The sequence below is a fragment of the Anarhichas minor genome, unplaced genomic scaffold, assembly GCF_050575085.1.
Source record: "Anarhichas minor isolate MPS153535 unplaced genomic scaffold, ASM5057508v1 ptg000018l, whole genome shotgun sequence".
Taxonomy (NCBI): Eukaryota; Metazoa; Chordata; class Actinopteri; order Perciformes; family Anarhichadidae; genus Anarhichas; species Anarhichas minor.
In genome coordinates this window covers 11,413,190-11,434,817 of record NW_027466464.1, presented here as the reverse complement: position 1 = coordinate 11,434,817, position 21,628 = coordinate 11,413,190, and the positions used below count along the sequence as shown (strand labels likewise).

Here is a 21,628-nt window from a genome sequence, read left to right as displayed (position 1 = left end):
CTACCTGACTTGAGTATGTGATGTCAACATCTTTGTGAACAGCTGTCACACAATCTGATTCTTATATAACTGGGAAAAAGGAATTATTTTCAGTTTAAAACGTCAGCAGCACATGTAGAGTATTATTTGTAGTAATCAGGCTACAACCTACAGAAACGCTGGTGTGGGCCTTTTAAAAATGTGTTTCAGTCAATAGTGTGATTGAATAGAAATAGAATGAGTGGGAATGGAATAAAATAGAAATAATTTATTACTGGAGTCGGGACAACGGAAAGCGGGCGACACTCGTCCCATACCTGTCGAGAAGCCGTCGGCTGTCAACTAGAACTGGGCAAAGTTTTTGGGAAAAACCCACGACAATGAAAGCTTTTCACCCGGCCAGTAATGTTAACACACAAGAAACCCGTCTATACAGTGAATAGAGAGACGAAATAAGGTCCCGTGGTGGTCCACCAGGAGGGAAAGGACTTCGCCTCTCTATACAGCTCGGTGAAACCCACTTTCCAACTTACCTTGGGACTTTCACAAAGTGTACGAAGCAGCACCAGTTGGTGTCCACATGGAGATAAGCCCCTCCTCCTCTACGACGCTCTGACGCGAGTGGCACGAATAAATGCAAATTACACTGCTGTCACCAAGCGAGGCAGGGCGAAAACTCACTTTTGGTGTAAACAAACCATTGATGTGTGTGTGTGTGTGTGTGTGTGTGTTTTAGAAAAAGCAACAGGTGGGAAACTACAAGTCATTTCTTTGATGGTGTGTAGTTCTTGCGTTTGTGTGTTCTCCACCTTCTCTCTCTCTCTCGCTCTCTCTCTAATTATCCCTCCGTTTTTTTTCCTCCCGTCCATGTGTATCTCGGCCTCTCATCTGCGCATTCAGGACTTTGAAGAGTCCCTTTCTGTCTCTCTCTCTGATAATGAGCCAGAATTGGCCTCTGGGCTGAGGAGATGGAAGCAAGCTGTGGCTAACGTCTGTGTGTCTGATTTAGTTTAGGTGTGTGTGTGTGTGTGTGTGTGTGTGTGTGTGTGCGTGCGCGTGTGTGTGTGTTGTTGTTTATATGCCCCCGATGGTAAAGAAAAAGTCCACCCGAAAGCACTTAAACATCATTAAAACAGATATTAGTCTTGTAGGTTGTTAGCTTCTCTGATTCCTGCGGATAGCTGCGCGCATGTAAAGCATCACGGCCAACTGGACTCCAGACCGCTAACGGCATTTTCCCTAAAACGAAGTAAAACTGTCTAGACATTAAAACCACTTTCTGAAAACCTAATACAGCTGCCATATTTGGAATAATATTTCTATTTGATTGACATCAGAAGTGCTGTATTTCTTTTTATCCGACAGCAAATGCGACGCCAGCGTGCTCCTTAAAACACTTTCTTTTTTCAATACGTTTTTCGAGCATTATTTAAACCTTGACACCGAGCCAGTTGTCGGGGCTTGATTCCCACCGCGCCACCCGTCCTGATTTATGAGCCTTCCGCATTCTGTTCTCATGGTGTCCCATGGGTTTCTTCACTCTGCTGTTTGCCTTCCCCCGAATCGAGGGTTGCTGTTGAAATTGCCTCTTGCTTTGGTATGAGGAAACCCTGAACGCACATCCGCTCACTCATCCCCGTCTGTCTGTCTGTGTGTGTGTGTGGGTGTCTCTTAACATCATCCATATGTCCAATATTGAGAACATGACTTCCTAAGAGGAAACCGTCCCACGGGAATGCGCGTGATTTTACATGTGCGTTTGGTTAGGCTTGCAATCAACTGGACTTTGACCTTCGAATAATCCGGGTCTCAATAAATCTCAATTCAGGACGTTTGGAGTGTTGCGGAGTCCGTGTCTCTGGATGTGATGCTGTTACTGTCCGTCTCTTTAGCTTCGTTTTAAGGCGGAACCCATTCATTGTTTTGATCTGTGCTGCTAAATCCTCTTTACTGTGGTTTTACTGATACCAGAAGCCATATAGACGAGCACCAAGGTGCACAATTACACCGAAAAACATACGTATATATCAATCAATCCAATCTGTGTCTCCTCCTCCGTGTAGTCGAGCCAACAGAGCCGGAGCTGGTTAACCCCTGCTACGCCGGGAACCACGACTGCGACACCACGGCCCAGTGTATCCCACTGGAGGGCCGGGACTTCCAGTGCCAGTGTGCGACTGGCTACAGAGGGGACGGACGCAATTGTTACGGTAACTGTCAGCGCTTCGTATGGGCGTACACGTACAGAGTACTGTCTCACTCCATCACACAAACACATGCAGACAGAGTCAAAGACGGTTCAGAGCGTCTGTGTTTCATCAACATCTGTCCATCCAGAGTAGAGGGGTCAAGCACCGGCTGGATGGCAGGAATCATCTGTACTTCTACTACTCTCTTCTCTTCTCTTCTCTTCTCTCGCTCAGCCTTAGTTTCCATAATTAGGCCTCAGTGTCTGTCTCTGGTCACATAATCTGTGTGTGGCTTTGTCTTGTTTATTGCACAACACACATAGGAATGCAGCCAAGAATCCAGGTGTGGGGTTACATGTTATAGTAACACCACAGCACCAGTAATGACCCGTGTTTACAGCTTTTACACACACACACACACACACACATGCTAGCTGTCGGTAGACTGGGATTCCTGGTTTGCAGGCTCACGAGTTCATAGAATAACTGTCTCCCTTTGTCTCACTGCAGACGTGGACGAGTGTGCTGAGAGCTTGAGCTCATGTGGCGCTCATGCTCAGTGCGTGAACCTGCCCGGTAGCCACCGCTGCCAGTGCCAGAGCGGCTACGAGTTTGGCTTCGACGGGCGTACCTGTGTTGGTGAGTTGCAATGAAAGCCCCTTAAAGCCAAAATCAGTCTGAAGTCTGTTGCGACTTTCATGGTAATCCATCCAATAGTTCTTATATTTCCGTGTCGAACGACCAACCAACCAACAGACGGACATCGCTATCTCTAGCGAGGCTAAAAACCAACAGCAAAAAAGGATATTTTGATGTAAGCACAGGTGCTTTATTAATTCCCAGTGAGGCGACTGTTGAAGGTTTTACTTTAAAGTTCAGTAAGCAGGCTCACCTGTGTTTCTGTGTGTGTTGAAATTGTTTCAACACCTGTTAATTATTCTCCAGAACTACTGACAAGCCCTTTGTAGTGGTTTGTCTTTGAGCTGAGCTCCAACATCAACAAAGAAATCAACTAAAGCCACTAAACATAAAGGCTTGACTTTAGAAAGACAGCAGCTCGAGCCACTAAACATTCTCCCGTCTTCATCGCTGTCCGTTGCATTTGTTGGCCACATGAGAGATGTTTGGAAACACGCGGTGCTGCATGCATTTGGAAGACGTCCACGTATTTGTCCCGAGGGCAGGCACGACATGTCTTCCACGGCAGCGGCGCACAGCTGCAAAAGCGTGGAAACGTGGCGAGAGGGGAGGATGGGGTGACAAATGTGAGAACACGGGGGTGGGAATGAGAGGCCTAATGTGAGAACGAGAGGGTGAGATTAGACAGCAGAGGGGGGTGAAAGTGAGAGACAAATGGAGCAATGACACAATGTGTGTTTGGCTTTGGAATGTGTGGAGGAGAGAGGTCCTGAGGGTGTGTTTGTGTGTGTGTGTGTGTGTGTGTGTGTGTGTGTCCTCCTTTCACCCATCAGTGTGAACTTTTGATGAACTTCCTTCAAACCCTCCCTACCTCCCTGATGGACAGATACTTTACATAAGGCCTGGAACAGATCCAAATATAAGATACCACTGAACTGAATTAGTTTCTAGATATAGATCGGTATAGATCAGTATTTTTGACTAAATTCCAATTTGTAGGTTCCGTTTTTACATTTGTGGTTGTTGTATTTATTTTTTCTTAGATGTGGATGAATGCAGCTCCTCTCCGTGTCACATCAGCGCCAGATGTGTCAATGCACTGGGCTCCTTCCAGTGTCAGTGCCAGCCGGGCTTTCATGGTGATGGTTTCTACTGTTCCCAGCAGGAAGGTCAGTGAAGTTGCCACTATAGTGATGCATGATTACGACTAATATCATGTTTCCCATGAGTTCTGATCTCTTTCTCTATTGAAACATTGTATAGAAAAATGTTAGAAATTCCACTTTGTTTCATCGGAACACAAACAAATATATAAATATGTATCCAATGTGGAAATAACTGATACATTTCCTCTATGATCAACTAAACATATCCAATATAAACCAACTACAAAGATGTGGGAGGAAACAAAAAGAAACCATCGTAAAACATATATATATATATATATATTATTTGTCTCTACAGGACAGACAGTTCGTCCAAGGAGCCAGTGTGAGCAGCACAGAGACAGCCTGCAGAGCGGGGGGGAACAAGGCGGTCGACCGAGTCTCGGAGCCTTCGTCCCTCAGTGCGACTCCGTCGGACGCTACCGACCGCTGCAGGTGACGCATAGAGCGCAAAAGTACGCGGCCGGCTGAGGACTTGAGCGACGTACTGATTTGGAAACGTCTGATGATTCATTTCAGTGTCACGGCTCCACTGGACATTGTTGGTGTGTGGACGTCAGGGGGCAGGAGAGAGGAGGAACCAGGACGCCACCTGGTACACCACCCACAGACTGCGACAGACCAGGTGAGAGCAACAAAAACACACCTCCAGTCTATTACATCAAAGAGCGATTGTGTTTTCAACTCTTTCCCTCGAAGCTGGAGAATTAGATTAGTGTCTGAATTATCTTTATCCCTCCAGACGAACCAGAGCGTCCTAAAACTCACTGTGAGCACCACAGAGACGGTGTTCAGACCACCAGTCCAGAGGGGTATCCTGTTGTTGGAGCCTACGTACCTCAGTGTTATGATAGCGGACAGTACTCACCTTCGCAGGTTTGTCACAAATGAAGTGTCTGAAAACACTCTTTATCACCTCCAACCAAAGGAAGGTTAACTGTATTTCATACTGATAAAATATGGTATGTTCTTGATGTTATTGCTGGTATTACTTACTGCAGTGTCACGGCTCCACTGGACATTGTTGGTGTGTGGACGGTAACGGACAGGAGAGAGGAGGAACAAGAACGCCACCTGGTACAACGCGTACAGACTGCAGCAAACCAGGTGAGGAGCATGCATACCTCTGGATTCATTCAAAAATCAATTAAATCAATTTGGTCAGATTGTTCTACACAAAGGCACAAATATTATTTTACTTACTTACAAGAGTTTAAAGTTAGATGACATCATGATGACATCACCAGGATTACCCATAACCAGTAAACTAAACTCGCAGTGTAGATTCCCCATTAAAAACCAATAAGGCAAAAGAATAATAAACAAAAAAAGTATCTAAACATACTGTGGTACACTGTGGTACACTGTGGTACATTTTGCCCTTGAATCAGAAAAAATGCTCACATATGCAGATGACACCATCCTGGTGTGCATCATCGCCAGCAAGAAGGAGAAAAGATAAAACTTAACTTCCAAACCAAGCTTAGCCTTAGAAAGTGGCCGAGACACCACTTTTTAAATGTTAATTATTTAATGAACTTATTGCCTTGAACCTTGTTATTTAAGTAGGATATGATGGGGTCAAAAGATGATCACATAACAGCAAATTCTTTCATATAATTTCTTTTCTTTTTCTTCACAGATGAACCAGAGCGTCCTAAAACTCACTGTGAGCACCACAGAGACGGTGTGCAGACCACTGACAGAGAGGGATATCCTATAGTTGGAGCCTACGTACCTCAGTGTGACGCTAACGGACAGTACAGATCGTTACAAGTCAGTGTTTGCAATTGGTTTAATACATGAAATATCCTTTTCAAATCACTAATGTAACTGCTATTTCAAAACTTAAAATACGTGAATTCATTTCGGTTACTGGTATTGTTATTTCAGTGTCACGGCTCCACTGGACATTGTTGGTGTGTGGACGTTAGGGGGCAGGAGAGAGCAGGAACCAGGACTCCACCTGGTACACCACCTAAAGACTGCGACAGACCAGGTGAGATTTCGGCTGGCAGGCTGTGCTTACATTTAGGCTTAGGGCTGCTGTTCGGCCCGGGTAACACACCAAATTGAATCCAATCAGATCAATCTAAACAGACTTACTAGTATTATCTTGTAGTTGTGGCCGGTTTATTTGATCAGTTTATAATCTACCATGTAAACAAATGTTACGCTGTTCTCCTCAGACGAACCAGAGCGTCCTAAAACCCACTGTGAGCACCACAGAGACGGTGTTCACACCACCAGTCCAGAGGGACATCCTGTTGTCGGAGCCTACGTACCTCAGTGTGACGCAGGAGGACAGTACACACCACTGCAGGTCAGCACCTAATGAGTGGTCAGCTAACTGTCAAGACAGATGACTTTTGAATTTAATTTGATAAATAATACGTGTATTTTTCAGTGTCACGGCTCCACTGGACATTGCTGGTGTGTGGACGGTAGGGGACAAGAGAGAACAGGGACCAGGACCCCAGCTGGTGCACCACCAACAGACTGTGACAAACCAGGTGAGAACGAAAAACATACAGGAACAGACGGACCCCTCCCTCGATTCAGCTTCCCGTGAGAGCTTCAAACTGTTTCCACCGCTGCAGTAACAGCACCGGCGTCAGCAGGTGTATTATGTCATTAACATTGACCTGTGAACCCCCTAATTCCTCAACTCAGCGACAAGTCAAGCAGACAGCACGTTTATGTGAAGTGTGTGTCTAACCTTGTAAGTGGTGCACTGCTGAGGTCATTGGGTCACAGCCTTGGAATGCCTGGAAAAACAGGTGATATCACTGCAGGACTGTGTGTGTGTGTGTGTGTGGTGGGAAGTTGAGCGTAAAGGACATATGAGAAACACGTACATTTCGTTTTTTTTTACATTGTTGCAAAAAGTAACTGCAACTTTGTTATTTGTTTCTTACATTAACTACAAGCTGACAGGGAGAAGTGCCGGCTGAATGGATTTTATGACCCTAAGCCCTTTTTAACTACGAGTTGTCAGTAAGAAAATAAACACTGCCCCCCCCCCCCCCCCCCCCCCCAGTCATTCTTTTAAACCGTACATTTGTAGGTCTTTACACAAACACAGCCCTGTCCACACATCCAGCATTAACCCTAAAGTAGTAATTCCAATGCAAAAGTAAAAGCAACATGTAATATAGCAACATGTGTATTTGATCAGATTTGTAGTTTGTATGTTTTATTTTCCACTGCATGTGTTGTTCTTAACACATTAAATGAAGGACTGACTATGCGCTACATATCTAAATAATAGTTCGTAGTTATGTAAATACAAATGGTCTGTGTTAGAAATATATATATATAGAATATGCATATGATCCCTGCTGTCGTTCATCTTTATCCCTCCAGACGAACCGGAGCGTCCTAAAACTCACTGTGAGCACCACAGAGACGGCGTGCAGACCAGCAGTCCAGAGAGACATCCTGTTGTCGGAGCCTACGTACCTCAGTGTGATGATAGCGGACAGTACATATCATTGCAGGTCAGCGTCTGGTGACAGATTAGTAGTTTTATTCATGAATGTCATGCAACCTTTGAGTAACATGAAGAAACGTAAGCATCATTTTGATATCATGTGCTCCAGTGTCACGGCTCCACTGGACATTGTTGGTGTGTAGACGTTAGGGGACAGGAGAGAAGAGGAACCAGGACCCCACCTGGTACAACACCCACAGACTGTGACAAACCAGGTGAGGGAAAGGGTCCATTCTTTGAGGTCTTCATACACGTACACTGAAGGTTTTGTAATTACATGTCGGTTACTAGCTCTGAGGAACGTCATCAGGTTTTTGTACTCTGGTGTGACTATATATTTACTGTTATTTAATCTGAACTCCTCAGATGAGCCCAGAACTTACTGTGAGCAGCACCGAGACAGTGTAGAGACCACCAGTCCAGAGGGGTACCCTTTAATAGGAGTATTCGTACCTCAGTGTGACTCAGATGGACAGTACACATCTCAACAGGTGAGATCTGCTTTTAATGTAAAGAGACTTCATGCCTTTGCTCTCTCATGAGGCTTGTTATGTGTAATAATGGTTGTTATTGTGTATTTCAGTGCCACGGATCAACTGGACATTGTTGGTGTGTGGACAATAGGGGACAGGAGAGAGCAGGAACCAGGACCTCGTCTGGTACACCACCTGTGGACTGTGACAAACCAGGTGAGACTCGTTGGGGTGACTTTAATATGTATCTAAGATCACTTCAGTAGCATTCTAGATGAGTTGTTAGGGTTGACGGAAAATACTTCAGAAGCCCATCCGGGGGGGGGGGGGGGTTGTACTCGGTTGTACAGGATATGAGGAGAGCTTACAAGCCTCCGAGCAGAGTTGTACAGCGCAGACCAACAGAACGAGAACATGGCCGTAATGAATACGTGTTCTGGGTAAGTCAGGGATTGTGCGAAGGCTGAAGTCTGTGCAGAAGTCATGATACCATCAAAGAAGAAGGAGAGACTTTCAGAAGTCAGCTTGCCCAGGATAGTGGATCGTCATCAGCATAGAGGCACGTCTGTAAAAACATGTTGACTCGGTACATCATAACTCATGTGGATTCAAGACCTGCAACTTGAGATGTGCTTGATACAATTTGTCTGTTACTCTTACAACTTTTGGTAACTACTAAATGTTTTCCAGATGAACCGGAGCGTCCTAAAACTCACTGTGAGCACCACAGAGACAGAGCTCAGACTATCGGTCAAGACGGACAACCTATCTATGTGCCCCAATGCGACGCTGACGGACAGTACCTACCGCTGCAGGTTGGCATCCACAACAAACCTGTTCTACTGTGGTTTAGTGTTAAACAAAATGATAGACGTAATACCTAAATAATCTTTCGTCGTTGTGATAGTGCCACAGCCCTAGTGGACATTGTTGGTGTGTGGACAATAGGGGACAGGAGAGAACAGGAACCAGGACACCACCTGGTACACCACCCAGAGACTGTGACAAACCAGGTGAGTTGTACCCTGCCAGGAGAACCTCGGGCTATATTGTATATATGCTGTTTACGGTGGCTATAACAAGGTTGTTTAAACGTATCAGCTTAGAGGAAGAAGACCAGAGTGAAGGAGTTCTGCAGCGTTCTGGATGACTCATACAGGATGAAAAGAATCCTTTACGGGGCCAGCCTGGCGTATTTATAGTGTATAGTGTATACAGGACACGAGTTGAAAGTCCAGTGTCATCTGCATAGAACCGGTAGAACCAGATAAGGACTCACAGCAAAGAGAGCAGTGTTGGCAGTCAGGAGACAAAACCAGCCACGTTCATTCAATCATAACGCTTCTGTACATTTGTTATTTTTTCCAGATGAACCAGAGCGTCCTAAAACTCACTGTGAGCACAACAGAGACGGTGTTCGGACCACCACTCCAGAGGGACAGGGTTGGATTGGAGTATTCATACCTCTGTGTGATGCAGAGGGACAATATCTACCTCGACAGGTACAAACTGTGATTCCTCTGCAGAGCGTTTCTCTTGTTTCTCTTCTTCTTCTTATTCGTGCGGATAACATTGTTTTTAATTGTTATGTGCTTCAGTGCTCCGGTTCCTCTGGGTATTGCTGGTGCGTGGACAGTAGGGGACAGGAGAGAAAAGGAACCAAGACTCCACCTCATAAACCATCTGTGGACTGTGACAAACCAGGTGAGAACCCCCCCCCCACACACACACACACACACACACACCCTCTCTCTCTCTGTGATCCTCTCTCGCCCTCTCACTCACACAGAGGCCATTCTGTAAATTCACCTCTTGCTATAAATCCCATTTACAACCGTCCGAAACATCTGAAGCGGTCACTTGGTGGTAAGATGAGCAGCCGGCTGGTGCCGGGCGGCCGAAGCACAAACAAACCGGGCTGCCTGAGAGCTGAGTGACGAAGCGGTGTTACCTCCAGAAACACAGACTCAGCTCAGCTTTATTAAAACTAAAAGCATTTTCAGTTGCTCGGTACGACCACAGTGAGCCTGATGTAACCCTATAATTTGTCCATTTTAGTTCTTGAATTACATTTGTATCATATTTAGAAGTTTACGTGATGCCAGCATCAAACACGCACACTAAGCTCTCACATCTGTGTGCCCACATAAGTCGTTGCCAACACAGTAAGTCAGCCCGAGGACCGAAATATCATCGATTTAGCATTTCTGTTAGAGACACGTGGACCACTGAACTCAGTTGGTCATGTGGTTAAACACTAAATAGAAGTAAAACCAAGTGATTCATGAGGCCGGATCGCAGCGCGCTGACCGCCACTACAGCGAACGCTGCCGGGAAAACTCGCCAAGACTTCAGTCCTAATTGTTTAGTTAGCCTTCTTCGCTCTGAACCTCTCTGATCTCTCACTACGGAGCTATTCTCTTCTCACCCTCCTTTCAGATATTAGCCCGATCTCCCTCTTAGTCTTAGCAACGTGTCTGGCATCAGAGACGCACAGAGAGCGAGAGAGAGGGAGGCCAGAATAAACATTAGTGGAAGCCCAAAGTGGTTTCAGGTTTAGTTTTAAAGCTCGCCTATAAAGCGAGTTATTAAAGAGATTTTACAAGGTAAACAGTATTGACGAAAGCAAGATGTGTGTGTGTGTCTCTTTAAACACAGGACCTCCCCGCACCATTAATCAAGCACTCCACATATCACTGTAACGTAAACTCCAGCAAGAAAACACCCAAACAATCGGATTAAATAATGATATGAATTGCAACCGAATGGGATGGGAATTGTAATTGCACAACCCTGTAGTATTATACTTTACTTTTTTTAAATATTTAAAAACGTTAACAGCGTTGGGTGTGTTTGATTCGTGTCCCCCTCAGTCCCCGTGGCGCCGACCCAGCACCCCGAGAGCGTGTGCGAGCGATGGAGGACCAGTTTGATCGAGCACTACGGCGGCAAACCGGAGCCGCAACAGTACGTGCCTCAGTGCGAGCCGGATGGACAGTTCAGTCCTGTCCAGTGCTACGGAGAGACCACTTACTGCTGGTGCGTGGACCAGGACGGACGAGAGGTCCCTGGCACCCGATCACATGACGTCGTCAAACCTGCGTGTAAGTGTCTCTTTTTCGCCAGCGCTGTGCCGTTTGGGGCCATCAATCATAGCTGAAATGTAATTTCCAACCCATCCAATCTTTGTCCCAGGCCTTCCCTCAGCGGCCCCGCCCACCGTGCGCCCATTGCCCCGCCCAGACGTGACCCCTCCGCCGAACGCTGACATCACGCTGCTGTACGCTCAGGGACAGAAAATAGGAGCGTTGCCCCTTAACGGGACCCGACTAGATGGAACCCGGTCCAAAACGCTACTGACCCTACATGTAAGAGATGAATGGACATGCTTCCATGTGTCCCCCTTTAACATCTGGTATCTGTTTTCTTTACTTTTTATGCCGCATCAGGTCGACACCGGCGTGGCTGTGATTATGTCGACATATCTCATTATGTTCATGCGTGTGTCTCCAGGGTTCCATCGTTGTTGGTATAGCCTACGACTGCAAAGAGAACCAGGTCTATTGGACAGATTTGTCCGCCAGAACCATCAACAGGGCTTCATTGGTGGCTGGTGCCGAGCCAGAGATACTCATTAACACAAGTAAGAACACACACTGGTGCTCTGTGATGTGTGTGTGTGTGTGTGTGTGTGTGTGTGTGTGTGTGTGTGTGTGTGTGTGTGTTTTAAATGATCTCTAAACCCTCTATGTGGTCTCCCTGCTCCCGTGTAGATCTGGTCAGTCCAGAGGGTCTGGCGGTGGATGTCAAACGCAGGTTGATGTTCTGGGTCGACTCGAACCCAGACATAATCGAAACCGCCAACCTGGACGGCAGCGGGAGGAGGACGCTGTTCGGCACGGACCTGGTCAACCCTCGAGCCATCATAGTGGTCTCTTCCACCGGGTAACGACCCAGCAAGTCTTTGTGTCTGTCTATCTTCTGGCAAACAAACCTGAGCCATTCCACCAGAGCGTTGTGGTCTTTGTCCACTAAGGTTTACAGTGGCGCTTTCTGTGATTCTTTGTGGAGAAACTAAGTTTTACTGTCGACTAAATTGTGACGCTTTAGTCTGGACTCGCAAACACGCACAAATCTGAGCAAAAAAACAAACGAGCACCCACACAACCCTCCTCGTGATCGAGTGTAACAAGCTGGAGGTGCTCCGCCGAGGCAGAACGAGAAACAGTTCCGCAGTGTGATTTTCTATCAGGAGAGGGCGCAGATGGCTTTGGGCCCGCTAGCACGACCGTGACAAACACACAGCCGGTCCTCAGTTGGGCTGTGAGTCAACAGGGCGTCTGATTCATTAGTACAGTGCAGGTTGCTTCGTAGGAAAAGATTCTTGTTGAGTCGCTGAACATGATCAGTACGAGACAGATGATCGCAGGAGTAACGCATGTCTGCCAACTCTGTCATGTAAGTGACTTGTAGTGCTTTCTCTGTCAGTGCTGCACCAAACTGAGCCAAGAATACTGGACGGGATTTACTGACGCTATTAATCCTGGACAGTCTCACACACACACACACACAGGCAATGAGGTAGGTCAGCTCTCCAGCAACAACATCTGCTTTTCATCATCGCAACTAATCGCATAATCAACAGGTATACGTGTGTGTGTGTGTTAATGTGGCCGACACAAATGATTAAACAGCAGCAAAAACACAAATCATTAAACAGCACATTGTTGGTTTAACAGTTTAAAAGTTTATTTTCTGACTGAATGCCAAGTACGTGTGTGTGTGTGTGTGTGTGTGTGTGTGTGTGTGTGTGTGTGTGTGTGTGTGTGTGTGTGTGTGTGTGTGTGTGTGTGTGTGTGTTTACATACTTGCGTGTGTGTGTTCTGACAGAAAGCCAAGTCCTAAAAGTAATCACCGCTTCACACGGGTACACTTATGATTAAGCATGTGCTCTGTGATTTCTGAGCCTGCACATGTTGCCCTTTCACACACACACACACACACACACACGGAGACATAGGCACACACACTGAAAGTAAGCGCACACGCATTAAAGAAGCGTGTACGAACGTCTCACACGCCGACATCTGCTCGCCTGTACCTTCATCAAATTCATTAACGTACAGACTCATAAACACATGGTGTGTGTGTATGTGTGTGTGTGTAAGTTGATTGCTCATGTGGTGTGTATTACCTGTAGTTCCCAGCGGACGGCCCGCATGTAGACCATCATCTACAGACGAAAGGCAGCCCACACACACACACACACACTCCTGCCTGTTATCGTCCCGCTGAGCGCAGCTTTGAAATGTTGCAAACAATAAAATATGATTTGATTTGGTCGCATTCATGAAAATGATGAAGCAGAAAGTTTGTTTGAAAGGGAACAATGTGTCTATTTTGGGTCAGCCGGTGTGTGGTCCATTTTTCCTGGTGTATACAGATGAAACCGAAAAAATGCAGTGGGAGAGAGCCGGGGGTCAGAGGTCGCACGTTGCTCAGAGTAACCTGACCGTGACCTCATCAGCATCAGGCAGATGGTCCCTCGAGCCCTGTGCCCTTGTACCTTTACATACCCACTCGTGTGTGTGCGTGTGTGTGTGTGTGTGTGTGTGGTTTTCCTCTTGTCTCGTTATATTAGCCAGATTGCAGCGATGAGTTCCAAAAAGATGCACAGCTGCAAAAACGTGTCCGCTTTAAAGTGGTCAGCGGGACGCAAACACCGCGCTCTATAATCCCTCCGTCCCCTCCGTCTCTCTAGAACTCTGTTCTGGACCGATTGGAACCGAGAGGCTCCGAAGATCGAGAGCGCGTCAGTGGACGGACAGAACCGCAGGGTGGTGGTGTCTGACGGCATCGGTTTGCCGAACGCCCTCACGTACGACTCGTCTTCTGGACAAGTCTGCTGGGCCGACGCAGGTAAACACCACCATCGATGACCCTGAAATCATTTCCACTGGGGATGGATTGACCCCCAAAAACAATCCTGCACAGCTGCCACCTCATACACATGTTTTCCTTTTCTCCAGGTACAAAGCGCTTAGAGTGCGTATCCCCGGACGGTTCGGGCCGAAGAGTGGTCCACCCGAGCCTCAACTACCCGTTCAGCATGGTCTACTACAAGAACCACTTCTATTACACTGACTGGAGGAGGTAGCCAACTTCCTCCACCTCCATGTTGTCTTTAATTCTGAGCACTGATCAGTCAGCTGATCGCTGCGACGCCCCACCCTTCCCCTTGTCCTCAGTGTCTCTCTCTGTGTCTCGTCCCCCCCAGGGACGGAGTGATCGCGGTGAACAAAGACAGCAGCCAGATCACCGACGAGTACCTGCCCGACCAGCGCTCTCACCTGTACGGCATCGCAATAGCCACCACCCACTGTCTATCAGGTATACTGTGAAGTGACTGAATCCTACACACACACACCCACACACCATCACTCTCTGTCACCCGCACTCTGTTCACACTCGGCTCACATGTGTAATTAAAGCTGTGTAACAACAACCAAACGCCCCCTGTCTCTCACACACACACACACACACTCTGATTTCAAGGTGTACCAGCTCATGCGCGCGGTGTTGTCATCACATCAGTCAACTCCCACCAGATGTCACCTTAACCCCCCCCCCGAAGGCTGTGTCCACACAGAGACAGGAAAACATAGTTAACCCTACAGAGGGTCTTATGGAAACACAGCATAAATAAACTTCTGACACAAAAGCAGCAAGTTGGTGTCTGAAAAAGGATGTGTTCAGGGACCGCATTGAGTGTAGGTCACCTGCACACACTCAATGCATGAAAAACAAGAGTGTAAAAATACGCTTCATGTGCGAGTTTGAACTATCATAGATTCATAAACTATATTAATAGATTCTGAGTTTTTCAGTGAGGGAGAAGTAGATTTATATTTTTTTACAAGGTATTTGATGAGAGTATTTTTATATGTCATAAGACGTGTCTGGAGGAGATGGAATACCACATTACGAAGATACTGTCACACGACAGTAGTGCTCAATATAAAAAGCTACATGAGTGAATAGTTTGCACACGAAGTCAATAACTTTGTTGTCGGATGAAACCAACGTTTGCGTTTCATCACCAAACAGTCATCACACAGCTGGCTCCGACCCCCCCGTGTGTGAAACAGACATGAGAATAATGATTACACAACTGCCCGAGACTCTCTACCTGTATTTTGCGCTTTTGCGTCACGTTTGATGTGTTCGACGTCCGCAGATGGCCCCGAGTCCTCCCAAAGCTTCGTATTAAAACCCCTTTAAAGTACAAAGCGGTCCCCTCTAAACACAGGACGATCCCTAAAGTAGCACCTTGGCAGATGTCGCCATCAAGAGAGTGTAAAAAAAAAAAAAAAAACTGCTCACGGCAGAAGAGAGTGCACACGGTTCGGTCACAACGATGCCGAGTGAGCTGCAGAATGTCACGTCTGCGCATCCCCGGAGCCTCGCGCTAAGTAACAGCTTCAAAGGCGTCGGCGTGCGGTGTAATTGTGGCCGTGATGACGGCTCTAAAACGCTCTCGTTAAGGGGTTTGGGAGCCGGCCGTGAGAGGCTTAAAGGCTGTTATTGTTGAACAAACACACACACACACACACACTTTACGGGGAGAATCCCCAGTCGCCACAAGTTGTTAAGTGCAGGGCTTTGTTCGGGACGGACGGCCTGTTTGTTCTGTCATTAGGCCGCCGAAGCACTTAAGCTCCCATCCTGTCACATTTCGGATTCACACAGGAAGAGAAATTCAGACCTGTAGCTCCTCATTTCCACCCGGAGCTCTAAACAAAAAGAAAGTTTGTACTTCCCGTAGAGATGGAAGTCAAGGTTATATGTTGTCCTCTAAATGTCTTCACTTTGTGTGTGTCTCAGGGAGCCACTGACGGACAGACTGGCAGCTGCAGGGTCCTTTTGGTGCTAAAGTTCTGAGGCGACCACCGTAAAAAAAAAAAGGTGCCTTCTCCAGTGTCCCTCAGAGAAATAAAAGGACACTCAGCAGGGCGCAAGATGGCTTCCTGTTGCCAGATCGACCAAATTTACAACCCCTCCACTCACCCAGACCCCAATTATCTCACCTTAAAGATATAACCCCCAAATAAATGTTTTGTAAATTTGTTTTATACCTCATTTTTTGTTGTTTTTTTCTACTGTATTTTTGTACGCAAGTTTTGTTTGTTTTTCTATCGATTTAAAGCTACAGAACAATTTAAAAAATGTATGAGTGTAGGTTTTCTGCCAAAGAAGAATGACACTGAGGAGCTGTTCCACTGTTCCATAAAAATATTCTGGGTGTGAAATCATTGCAGCTGTTGAGTGACTGAACCAGTTCAATCTGACTCCGGGTCAGATCGTGCCATATATACTAATCTGTTTCTCACACATGATGAAAGGACATTCTTTTCTTTTGCCAAATATTTTTTACTACTACTTTTCAAATCTTTATCTTTTTATAAGATGTGATATTTATAACAATAAAGATGTGACTTGGTACTTGTTTTTCCATAGATTGTTCTGACGCTTCACAGAGGAACAAGAAGCACAGGAGACGAACTCTGCTCAGCTGTATTTATAGATTCACCCGCACAGCGTCAAATGTAAACCATTTCAAAACAACCTGTTCTTCTCTGGAAACAAAAAGATACAAATATAACTTGTCAGTTTGAATGTTTCAGAAGCTCCTCTGTGCTTTCTGTTGAGGGAGAGGTTGTGGCAGCGAGGAGATGAGCACAAGGTAAGACCACACATTAGCCCAAACGAGTACTTAAATACCAATTCATCAAAAACGGTTTGCATTTGCTACAAAACTCCCCAAAATCTCATCAATTCTGATCTCACGTAGAAATACAAACTCATGTATGTCCGACAAAGACCAGCTTTCTTCTTCTCCCCACCCCCCCTCAAAATCAAATGAATCAGTCCCTCCTGGCGTCCCTCGTCATCCTCGCTCTCATCTGCCGACCTTGCCCAGCCTGTGGTCCGTCTTGGGGTCCGCTATGATGGCCTGGACGGCCACGATGGCCTCGTTGATCCTGGTCTGGAGCTCCCTCAGCTCCTCGATGTGCAGCAGGCGCAGGATCTGGGCCGCTTCGTTCAGAGTGGCGTCTAGAGGGGAACATTTATTTCACCTTTATCTTCTAGTGGGTACATTTGTGCACTCGATGCATGTTTTTGGATTTGCTCTTCCTGCACTCACCTCCGGTGTCGAAGCCCAAGACGTGCTTGTCTAAAGTTACCGGGATACCCTGTGACACACGGCAACATAAACGACGTTACACATATATTTCAGGGTTTTCTTGTAACATAGAAATACCTCTCGACATCATTCTAGATGCAGAATGTTACAGCACCTCTTTATTCTGGCTGGCTTTAGCGATGGCTTCTGGAGAAAGTCTCTCCTGGATCAGGATACGAATGGCCTGGCGGGAGCACATGGAAACACACATATAAGTATATAAAGTCTTGAGAGCAAACAATTAAGAGACATCAAAAAGCAAACAGAAAATATTAAAGACACACCTTGAGCATGACCAGGTAGTCGTCATGCCGTTGGATCTTTAGGATGTTGGCCAGAGCCGTCACTCCTGCTTTGAAATCTGGACAATTACCTATAAAAAAAAAAAATGAAAACAAACATATTTCACCTTGAAAACAAATAGATGAAGAAATTAAAAATGTGCGCAAGGAACAGGCCAAGGAGTGTTTTTCTGCTCACCGTCGAGGTTGAGGAGAGGGTCCACCGCTTTGTCGCTGTTGCTGGAGGCGGCCAGCGGCTTGCAGTTCTTATACTTATCTGAGTACGAACACAATGCAAACATTGTACAGAGAATGTGTTTGGGTTGGGTGTTTGGGTTGGGTTGGATTGGGTGTCATGTGAGGATAACACAGGGATATAAAGATTGTTTTTAACATGCTTTGCAACACCAGATAATTAGAAAACATATTATTTTGACAATGTCTCCATCTAATGGTCATCAGCGGTATTACAGCGTAGTAGCAGGCAACAGTCCCTGCACATGTACACCTACTGCTGCTGCTTACCGTTGTCTCCGTATTCATATCTTACAGCCAGGCCCAGTAACCAGTCCACAGCCTCCTGCTTCTCCTGAAGTCCAAACGGACAGTTCAGATCCTGCAGGTACTGCACACAAGAAAAGCACACGTATGTCATTCATGTGAGGAACAATGATATCCTCTTCATAACAGGGTTCATGTTCAAGCTTTAATTAAGAAAGGCGTGGTGTCACCTTCTGGTAGGCTTCGGGCCAGCCTGAGCTCGGGATGTTCCTCAGGTTTCCTCGGTCCTCGATCTTGTAGTGTCGGATCTTCTGGTCCTCGAGCCACACCACGCAGTTCCTATACTGTGTCTCATCTGATGCAGAGAGGACACACCAACGAACAGTTGACATTAATAATAAAGCCGAATAAAAGTGTGGCCTGTGATAAGCTCGTACACATTTTTATCTCGTGAACAAACAAGTTTCTCAGCCAAAAAGCAGCATGAAACTGCTATTTTGTTCGTAAGAGTTTGGCATGTCGTCGTCTCCAGTGACAGGACTCCGGCTCCACGTTTAACTCGCGTTTATGAGCGAATACTTGACGAGTTTCGTCTTACCTTTGCAGTCGAATCCACCGGGGTTGTGATAATCTAGCGCCGTCAATTTCCTACGAAACATTTCAACGCGTGTTTAGTGTGTAAACAGCTGCTTTCTTTAGCTAACAGTTGGCTATCTTGGCTGTTTTATGTGTTAGCTGTCCGTGTGGCACTACGCATGCGCGGCCGGACATCCTTCAACTTCCGGTTATAACTATCGAAATAAAGTTCTCAATGACCAAAAGCGCTACATATAAATAATATTTCCTGTCCCACTTGATACATATTGGTGTTTTTTTTTCGGGCTTCAAGTACCCAAAAACACAGATTTCATTTTTCATACTTAGATGCAACATTCCTGCAGTTTTGGGTCAAATTTAATTTCAGTGTTGTAAATCGACTATAATTGAAGGCAGTTTAGATCCCAGAGGTGTTTTTGCAAACTTAGAAATTTTAAACATCACTGACATGTCACCAGAAAAAAAGTTGGTGGACCACCTTCAATTTAATATAATTGTTTTTCACAATAAAAGTGCAGTTTAACACACCGAATCAAAACATAAAAGACTAAATTCCTCATACAATCTCACAGTATCTTACAAAGAAAGGGGCAGAAACTTTGGAAAAAAAATTACAGCTTTATTACATGTCACATTTTATAAAATGAGGCAAAAAAACCATCCAAGATGATGCAATTGAAGAAAAAAAAAAGGACAAAAAAAAAAACTATGGCGGATGTGTGTCGGTTTACGTGTCTGTGTTTATGTTCAGAAGGGCCTCATGCGTGTGTTAAGGGGCGGGGCTCTATTGGGCGGTGTGATAGCTATGTCCAGATAGTCTCCGATCTGGAAGCGCTGGGACTGCAACGTCATGGAGTCATCTGCGCCCTTCCTGCCGGATACAGTGTTGCCGATATCTTTCAACCTGTAAAGGGGGAGGATGGGGCAGAAAGGTGTGTCAATATACAATGCACACAAATTCACCTCAACATTAAGCAAGAGGCCTGCTCCATGAGGCCAACCAGTGCTGTTGTAGTGCGACGCTAACCTGTACACTTTCCCTCTGGGGTCGGGGAAGACGATGGCAAAGCTGAAGTGGGTCCCCTTTTTTCTGGCCTCAGGATACACTTCCTTCACCAGGCTGGTCAGCTCCTTCAGAGTAGCATCCATCCTGAAAAAAAAAAAACACAGATTAGTACCTGAACACAGAGAGTTTCCTCCATTTTATTAACTCCGCTTAAAACTCTGGATTGGCACATACTACTACTACTACTACTACTACAACAAGAAAGAAAACAAAGCAAAATGTTTGCGCTCTCACCATGTGTATATCTGCAGTTCGCTGGAGGGAACGTTGCCACGGTTAAACTCGTCTGCTCTGTGGTGTCGGCCACTGTTGGTGGTGAAAACACGCAGCAGAAGGGGGCAGGTCTGCAGCAAAAACAAGCATCAATGTGAATTATGTTTTTTTTTTTTTTTAATGGAATAGATCAGTTTCTTCAAATAAAATTTGGTGGCACTACAACGACGTGAACCCATTACACACAAACGATCTAACACAGGGATCCCATCTGGGTGTTTTGAAAGTTTTATTTTGAAAGGTACAGTAGTGGCGTCACTAAAGTGTGCTGCCCCTTAGTGGTCACACCGAGTAACTACAACATACGACATTTTGAGTGCCAATATACAGTTAAGTTAAATATTAACTCAATTAGTGTTGTAATTGGTCAATTGTCATGATAGTAACCTAATGCAAGTAGTACCTGAATGCATACACATGGTGTACTAAAGGATAGTTAATGAGCTATCTTAGTTCACCCAAATGAATAGAGGAGGAACAATATTAGACACCTGTGGAAAGTGACCATCATCTCAAACCCCATCAAAGTGTCTCGTGACAGCAACCGATATACCACTTTAATTATTGACCCCCCCCCCCCCCGTGTTGCTTGGCATTGGAAACCTAAAACGTATTTTTATTTTATTTTAAATTGGATACATGCAGAACACGCTAGTTTCGTCAGAGACTCCACCTGAAAGTTGCATTTAGCAAGTTTTGAGTGTGTACCCAGAAATTTTGTTTTTCAGTTCACGCGGGATATGTTAAGTCAACTTTTAGTAACCTCTCAAGCTAAGCATTTTAATAACTAAACAATGAAATGTATTTTTTCGTGACGTTAGGTTGACGAGGACTACATGCTAAGCTAGCACCATAGGCTATCACTAGCACGGTATAAACGCCAAAATTAAATATTGTTTTTTCTTTTACTTGTGATGACTAGTGCATAATATATCATCAAGTAAAACTGGAATACTCGGGTACTTATGTTCTAATGTTTGGAGTTCATCCTAAATACGTAAGTCAAACAGTCTCCAAGCTGTTAGCGTAGCATTCAGAGCTAACGTAGGTTAGCTTAGAGCTCATAAGGTAAACAAGCTAAAGTAAAAACCGGGCTTCGGTCTACCTTCTCTCGGTCAATGGGCTTCTCCGGCTCCTTCTTGATTTCTTCCTGTGTAATCCGTGATTCAAGGGCCATTATTATTTTTCACAGATATACTAATGCACGTAGGTATCGGTGCTAGCTTCTACCACCTTGCTTGGGTATTTTCTCGTAGCTGCAGAAACGAATGAGACTGAAGCTGTTTCCGTTTCCGGTGTATTCTACCTAATTCAACCAGCGACAACTCTATCGCCCCCTACTGACTCGGAGTGTCTATGCATCACCGTGCGCATGGCAACGTTATAAAGTTTTTGCTTGGTCAAGTCCTTAAATCAAGTATGTACCGTTGTTTGCATGTTTCCTGTGCATTGTAATCTAATAATATATAGTATATATATACATGTATAGTATCACTGTCATCACATAACTGCAAAGTGTAGAACAGAAACATCACCTTGAAGCTGTTTAATGTTACTGAAAGGAAAAACAAAAATCTGGAAGTCACATAAATCATCAAGACATCTCGCAGACTTTCATATTGGCTGGTCCAGGATCAGTCCGCCAAGTCCACCTACGGAACTCACAGTCACATGCTGCTCTCCCCCTCATTCATTACTGCATTTGTATGTGTGAGTGTGGCTTTCTG

At 45.6% G+C, this 21,628-nt stretch overlaps 3 protein-coding genes across 3 annotated transcripts in view; 1 reads left to right on the top strand and 2 right to left on the bottom strand.

Moving 5' to 3' along the window:
- nid2a (nidogen 2a (osteonidogen)) overlaps nucleotides 1-16,434 on the top strand; it is a 41,958-nt gene extending 25,524 nt beyond the window's left edge. Inside the window, exons 16-42 of the mRNA XM_076094606.1 lie at nucleotides 2,043-2,189; nucleotides 2,679-2,807; nucleotides 3,851-3,976; nucleotides 4,272-4,408; nucleotides 4,493-4,598; nucleotides 4,716-4,849; nucleotides 4,975-5,080; nucleotides 5,616-5,749; nucleotides 5,867-5,972; nucleotides 6,163-6,296; nucleotides 6,381-6,486; nucleotides 7,340-7,473; nucleotides 7,576-7,681; nucleotides 7,833-7,957; nucleotides 8,050-8,155; nucleotides 8,630-8,754; nucleotides 8,847-8,952; nucleotides 9,308-9,441; nucleotides 9,538-9,643; nucleotides 10,813-11,043; nucleotides 11,135-11,307; nucleotides 11,453-11,582; nucleotides 11,713-11,884; nucleotides 13,701-13,858; nucleotides 13,969-14,092; nucleotides 14,217-14,329; nucleotides 15,824-16,434. Coding sequence (XP_075950721.1) covers nucleotides 2,043-2,189; nucleotides 2,679-2,807; nucleotides 3,851-3,976; nucleotides 4,272-4,408; nucleotides 4,493-4,598; nucleotides 4,716-4,849; nucleotides 4,975-5,080; nucleotides 5,616-5,749; nucleotides 5,867-5,972; nucleotides 6,163-6,296; nucleotides 6,381-6,486; nucleotides 7,340-7,473; nucleotides 7,576-7,681; nucleotides 7,833-7,957; nucleotides 8,050-8,155; nucleotides 8,630-8,754; nucleotides 8,847-8,952; nucleotides 9,308-9,441; nucleotides 9,538-9,643; nucleotides 10,813-11,043; nucleotides 11,135-11,307; nucleotides 11,453-11,582; nucleotides 11,713-11,884; nucleotides 13,701-13,858; nucleotides 13,969-14,092; nucleotides 14,217-14,329; nucleotides 15,824-15,834 — 3,419 coding nt within the window. The 3' untranslated portion in view covers nucleotides 15,835-16,434. The remainder of the gene's footprint in view (nucleotides 1-2,042; nucleotides 2,190-2,678; nucleotides 2,808-3,850; nucleotides 3,977-4,271; nucleotides 4,409-4,492; nucleotides 4,599-4,715; nucleotides 4,850-4,974; nucleotides 5,081-5,615; nucleotides 5,750-5,866; nucleotides 5,973-6,162; nucleotides 6,297-6,380; nucleotides 6,487-7,339; nucleotides 7,474-7,575; nucleotides 7,682-7,832; nucleotides 7,958-8,049; nucleotides 8,156-8,629; nucleotides 8,755-8,846; nucleotides 8,953-9,307; nucleotides 9,442-9,537; nucleotides 9,644-10,812; nucleotides 11,044-11,134; nucleotides 11,308-11,452; nucleotides 11,583-11,712; nucleotides 11,885-13,700; nucleotides 13,859-13,968; nucleotides 14,093-14,216; nucleotides 14,330-15,823) is intronic.
- A 68-nt stretch (nucleotides 16,435-16,502) lies between these two features.
- Nucleotides 16,503-18,731, bottom strand: rtraf (RNA transcription, translation and transport factor). Its single transcript, XM_076094613.1, has 8 exons — nucleotides 18,564-18,731; nucleotides 18,196-18,320; nucleotides 17,990-18,089; nucleotides 17,664-17,741; nucleotides 17,468-17,556; nucleotides 17,299-17,367; nucleotides 17,145-17,193; nucleotides 16,503-17,053 (listed from the first exon to the last, which is right to left on the bottom strand). Exons 1-8 carry the CDS (start codon nucleotides 18,622-18,624, stop codon nucleotides 16,899-16,901), a joined length of 726 nt encoding a protein of 241 aa, XP_075950728.1. The 5' UTR covers nucleotides 18,625-18,731; the 3' UTR covers nucleotides 16,503-16,898.
- A 429-nt stretch (nucleotides 18,732-19,160) lies between these two features.
- sap18 (Sin3A-associated protein) lies at nucleotides 19,161-21,175 on the bottom strand. Its single transcript, XM_076094615.1, has 4 exons — nucleotides 21,007-21,175; nucleotides 19,863-19,972; nucleotides 19,590-19,712; nucleotides 19,161-19,466 (listed from the first exon to the last, which is right to left on the bottom strand). The coding sequence occupies exons 1-4, from the start codon at nucleotides 21,076-21,078 to the stop codon at nucleotides 19,310-19,312; spliced, it is 462 nt and encodes a 153-aa protein (XP_075950730.1). The 5' UTR covers nucleotides 21,079-21,175; the 3' UTR covers nucleotides 19,161-19,309.
- Between the last annotated feature and the right edge of the window lie 453 nt (nucleotides 21,176-21,628).

Bases quoted from the DNA above. Each gene is read 5' to 3' on its own strand.
- rtraf (XM_076094613.1), bottom strand. From the start codon at position 18,624: ATGTTTCGTAGGAAATTGACGGCGCTAGATTATCACAACCCCGGTGGA. The intron at 17,742-17,989 runs GTAAGCAGCAGC...GTTCGTACTCAG, and splicing joins ATATGAATACGGAGACAACG to ATAAGTATAAGAACTGCAAG. The intron at 17,557-17,663 runs GTGAGCAGAAAA...TTTTTTTTATAG, and splicing joins CCCTCTCCTCAACCTCGACG to GTAATTGTCCAGATTTCAAA.
- sap18 (XM_076094615.1), bottom strand. From the start codon at position 21,078: ATGGCCCTTGAATCACGGATTACACAGGAAGAAATCAAGAAGGAGCCG. The intron at 19,713-19,862 runs GTGAGAGCGCAA...TTTTTTTTTCAG, and splicing joins GAACTGCAGATATACACATG to GATGGATGCTACTCTGAAGG. The intron at 19,467-19,589 runs GTTAGCGTCGCA...CCCCCTTTACAG, and splicing joins CCCAGAGGGAAAGTGTACAG to GTTGAAAGATATCGGCAACA.